This window comes from Saccostrea cucullata, unplaced genomic scaffold (genome assembly GCF_032062105.1).
Source record: "Saccostrea cucullata isolate Sc308-1 unplaced genomic scaffold, CSIRO_AGI_Scuc_v1 ctg10206, whole genome shotgun sequence".
NCBI classification, from domain to species: Eukaryota; Metazoa; Mollusca; class Bivalvia; order Ostreida; family Ostreidae; genus Saccostrea; species Saccostrea cuccullata.
Window position 1 is genome coordinate 3,619 of NW_026924462.1, and position 4,850 is coordinate 8,468.

The 4,850-nt window shown below is 30.8% G+C and overlaps 1 protein-coding gene across 1 annotated transcript; it reads left to right on the forward strand.

The window, feature by feature from the left end:
- Positions 1-627: 627 nt before the first annotated feature.
- On the forward strand, positions 628-2,765 carry LOC134266479 (2'-5'-oligoadenylate synthase 3-like). Its single transcript, XM_062748708.1, has 5 exons — positions 628-1,026; positions 1,329-1,590; positions 1,822-1,988; positions 2,084-2,274; positions 2,493-2,765. The coding sequence occupies exons 1-5, from the start codon at positions 634-636 to the stop codon at positions 2,641-2,643; spliced, it is 1,164 nt and encodes a 387-aa protein (XP_062604692.1). The 5' UTR covers positions 628-633; the 3' UTR covers positions 2,644-2,765.
- The last annotated feature ends 2,085 nt before the right edge of the window (positions 2,766-4,850 follow it).

The following is a 4,850-nucleotide window of genomic DNA, read 5'->3' on the forward strand; positions in this document are numbered from 1 at the left end:
GGATTTTGTGTTAGCGTAATGAAATAAAATAAAGTGGAGTCCTCATCTGTTTTCATTTAAAGTCTCCTAAGGTGTCATGACACCATCCGAATCTAACTGAACTGCTCTCCGGAGCGCCATAACGTCATTAATAATTGCCATTTTTTGGCGTTTTGTGTTTACCACTTTCTTAGTTGCTCGGGAAATGCCAAATGCCTTGAAATGTTTTTTATAAAGATGACAAAATTGATCAAGGAATCGAATTATGATAATTTTCATCCCAATCTAATGTATTGAAAACTTTTATTACGAATTAATTCTTGTGTATTCTCTAAATTAAATATAACCTACAATGATGATTATGTTACTATGAAAACTTTGATTTACTACGGTAACGTACATATAGGGCAGCGAGAAATTCATTCAAACTCTGAGAATATATTTTTGGTCCTTTTAGACATGTAAAATGTAAATATACAGGAATGTTTTTAAGTTTTTTGTGAAATATGTAGGTGTGTAAATCACACAGACTTGTCACGTCTAGGCATATGAAAAATTATTTTCTTTTAACTTTTTTTTATTTTATTTTATATCTATACAGTTTAGCATTTTGAGATTTACTTTTTTGCTTACAGAAATTACAGAAATTCAACAATGGTAAGGAAATACAACTTTAAGTCAAGGAGACGAAATCCTACAATGTTTCCTTATTTCTGTGAAATATGCAAACCCCAACGTCGCTTTGCGAAAACGTTTGACAAGGGTATGCATGACAGTATGAAGCACGGTGAGGCAATTGGAACAACAAGTACACTTTATTCGAGGGATCTAAACTTACCTACTTATAGCAGTAGTCAGAGTACCCAAGCATACTCATCAAGTTATTCTCTTAGCACAATATCAGCAAATGAACTTCAAACCTTTGCTACCAATGAAATAGAACCTGACACAGCCTACAATTCCAGTTGTAAAGCAGTAGTACACCGTCTTTGCTTCTTTATGCAGAACAACTTTCCAGATGAAATGAGGCCATCTGAAGTGATCAAAGTGAGCGTATATAATTCTTAATATAAAACGCTTATTTCAGTATTTTAACATCGTATGAATCGAACTATTTATAATAGAAAAATATTACTGTACATCTAACTATTCGGCACAACTTATATCCGTCAGATATGATAAATCAGTGACTATTTGATTAAGTTTATTACACTCTAAACAATCATTTAAATGGATCGCAACACAGTATTTTTTCCACAAAAAATCAAATTTGCAAAACTCGAATATAAATTCACAAAAGAATAAAAGGTTGTTTACAATATTATGCTATTCATATATTTTATTCGTAGAGTGGTTCGCTTGGAAAAGGCACGGCAGTCAAAGGAAAATCAGATGCAGATCTTGTTGTTTTCCTGTCTAGCTTTCATTCGATTTCGCAGCTGTACGCCTCTTTGCCATCAATTTTACAAAGAATGAAACTGTACCTCGACAAGTACGGTCATTGTACCATAGAGAAAACAACATCCCACGCCGTTAAAGTGTCCTTATCATGTCATGCTGGACATACCCATGATGTGGATATACTACCAAGTGTCAACATATTGAGTAAAAGTTAGTATTAACTGAACGAGAAATATGAACTTTTTATTTATGTCCAAGGACAAGGGCATTTTGGAGTCATTTTTCAAAATTCTTATAGATTTTTTTTATATACAATACAATGTAGTAAAATAACTATAGAAAAAAAAACAATTTAATGTAATGTACATCATGCTTCTTTAGTAAAAAAAACAAACAAACAGAATAAGACATGTTTAAAGGAATTATTTCCTTAAAATGTAGATTCAAAAACAGCAATATATTCAACCATGAAGTCTGAGTCACCAAAGATGAGAGAATACTACTCTGCTGCTCTAGCACCACTACAAATTTCATTTGTTTCGAACATTCCTACAAAAGTGAAAACCCTCATTCGTTTGATCAAATACTGGAGGAAAACTTTCTTTGAAGTAAGATTATATGTCATTCTACAATCTCGATTTTTCTACAAGTTCTGTTTTAATTTGAAAAAAAAAGAAATTTTCAACATCATTTCAATTGACAGGAAAGCAGTTCACGAAGCTTGCCGACCTCCTATCCTCTGGAGCTTATAACAATTGGAGAGTGGGGAGACGCTGGGAGACCACAGAACTTTGATTTACGGAAAGGCTTCTACCATGTATTAAGAGCAATTGCAAACTACACGAAGCTTAAGCATGCATGGAATACAAATTATAATTTTGATAATTTTAAATGGTAACTTGTTTTTTTTTTATTTAGACCTTCATAGACATTTAATGAGAAATCATTATAACCCCAATTGTTAAAATGTTGATTAATATTCATCTAGTAGAGTGCAACCTTATTGTAATGCAAATGTAAATAATACAAAGTGATCATGAATAATAATACTTTGTCTACAGGCCATTGCTATCTTCATCATGCAATATACTAGTAACTTCTTGCATTTTCAGTTACGATTCCTACTATGTTATGGATCCAGCAAATCCGTTCAACAATGTTATGAAGAAGTGTGACTGTTGGAGCATGGTGGCAGAAAAAACAAATCAGTTTCTTACCAAACCGCTGTTCTACGGCCTTTCAGGTTATGATGGCTGGAATTAAAGGAGATATATTTTTGAATCACTAAACTAATTTTCTATATTAGACTGCATGTTTAGTTTAAGGAGGAATGCCACACCAACTTTTTATTCTATACAGTAGATCTCTAAGTCAACCTTTTTAAGCAATGGTTTCAGTATTGAAAGGACGACATCAGCTCTTAATTATTTTTATGATTTTTTTTTTGTATCTTTTTAAAAAAATATTGCTGTAAATGAATGCATCACATTAATATCTAATAAAATATGTGAAGAAGTCGTATAGATATTAAAAATTTTAAAATAAAAAATATTTATGAGAATAAAACACATAATTCGTGAATGTTTTTTTTGAATTTGTGGTTAAAAATCTTTTTAAAACCAGTAACAACCACTGCAGGGTTCTCCACATTTGAAAATTTAACCATGGAGAAAGCTGCGCGTAGGCGAAATATGGCCGAAAACACAAATGCGTCTTAGACTTCCTAATCTTTATTAATCAGTGATTGACAATTTTTAAACATACCCAATACAATACAAAACAATGAAATAACTAACACTTTTTAAAGTGAAAAAAATAATAATCAAAATTTTGGTGTTTTTAACCATTGGTTAAAAAATATTCACAAATAATATGTTTTATTTTCATAAATAATTTTTTATAAAAAAAATTAAAAAGTCTAACCAGTCTTTCTTTACATATTTTATTGGATATTCATATGATGCATTCATTTACAGCAAACGTATAAATCGAAAACTACTTATTTGGATAGAAATAATTTTTTTCATTTCCTTTGAAAAAATACTAAAAAAATTAATTTAAAATAATTAAGAGCTAATATCGGTCTTTCAATGTTGAAACCATTGTTTAAAAAGGATGACTCAAAGATCTATAAAATAAAAAGTTGGTGTGGCATTCCACCTTAAAATTCTTTGTATGCTTAAAGATCATGAAAATGGGTAAAAAAAAAACACACTTTGGACGAATATCGAGAAACATTTATTTGCGTAAATTTGTAGTTTTTCTGAAATAACTTGAAATATTTCTTTACATATATATTTACATATATTACTTGGGTTTTCTTATTTTAGCAGCTTGTTATCAGCATAACTAATTACACCGAGATTTTCAATTTGGTGCATTTTAAGCAACTTTTCTCCTTCCTTTTTCATCCCTCCAAAATATATTTTCCCTAGTCAAAATATATTTATTAATATCTATACAACGTTAAATTAACAAAATAAAATAACCATTCTTTGCATGTGTTCCAAGATCGTTCTAAAAGTGTATAGAAGAGTATGGAGACTTGTGTTCCGATGAGTATACAAACCAATATTCTCTAAAGCATCATATTGACAATATATCATTAACATAATATTGTCAATCAAAAACGTAAGCCTGGACTTTAAATTATTGTGGGGAATGGTTGTGCATAAAGTTGAAAAATTGGTACAATCTTGTGATTTCAAATTTTCCAAAAAGTCTTTGGAATGTTTAAGTGTCCACATCTGATTTACACTACCTATGGAAGAAGAAATGGAGATATCGAACAGTATTCAATATCAAAGTCCATAATACAATACAAAATAGGAGCTCAGCACACGGACCTCCAAAACATCATATGTAAGATCAGGTGCCAGGGAGGAGTGAGTATCCCCTGCTGACCGGTCACACCTGCCGTGTACTTCTTGTCATGATCGGGAAATAGCGGTAAAAATCTTCGTCTAATTAGTGTATAAATAATGGACTAACAATTAGTATGAAAACCGTCAGTCAGCATTTGACTCAATGAAAAACTGTTTTTGTTGAAAATGTCATTGTATCGACCATAGAACTTACGGAATATTCTTGCACAGTACTCTTGAAGTTTCTCCATCAGTATTGTTCATTTCGCAATGAGGGGTAAAGAAAGAGGCTTGGTTGAACATTTACTGTGTATTCTTGATTTGTTTGACTGTATGGATTTTAATGACGTTTATGAAACCAAATGAATATATAGACATGGCAATTCAATTTACATCTGTAGTTGTTTGAAATAATAAAGATTTTTAAAACTGACATATGATATTAGAATTTTTTTTCCTAAAAAAGGAAACTTTGAGTTTAAGTTGGATAACCACTTCTAGAATTAAGTCAAAGTTCTTCTAGAATAAATTTTTATAATGAGTCTTACAAACAAAAAGAATGTGTTACCTGCTTTGTAAAACAGGAACCAGAACTTGATGATCATG

Excerpts from the sequence above, each read along its gene's own strand:
- LOC134266479 (XM_062748708.1), top strand. The coding sequence starts at position 634 with ATGGTAAGGAAATACAACTTTAAGTCAAGGAGACGAAATCCTACAATG. Across the intron at positions 1,591-1,821 it reads TGTCAACATATTGAGTAAAA|ATTCAAAAACAGCAATATAT; the intron begins GTTAGTATTAAC and ends CTTAAAATGTAG. Across the intron at positions 2,275-2,492 it reads AATTTTGATAATTTTAAATG|TTACGATTCCTACTATGTTA; the intron begins GTAACTTGTTTT and ends TTGCATTTTCAG.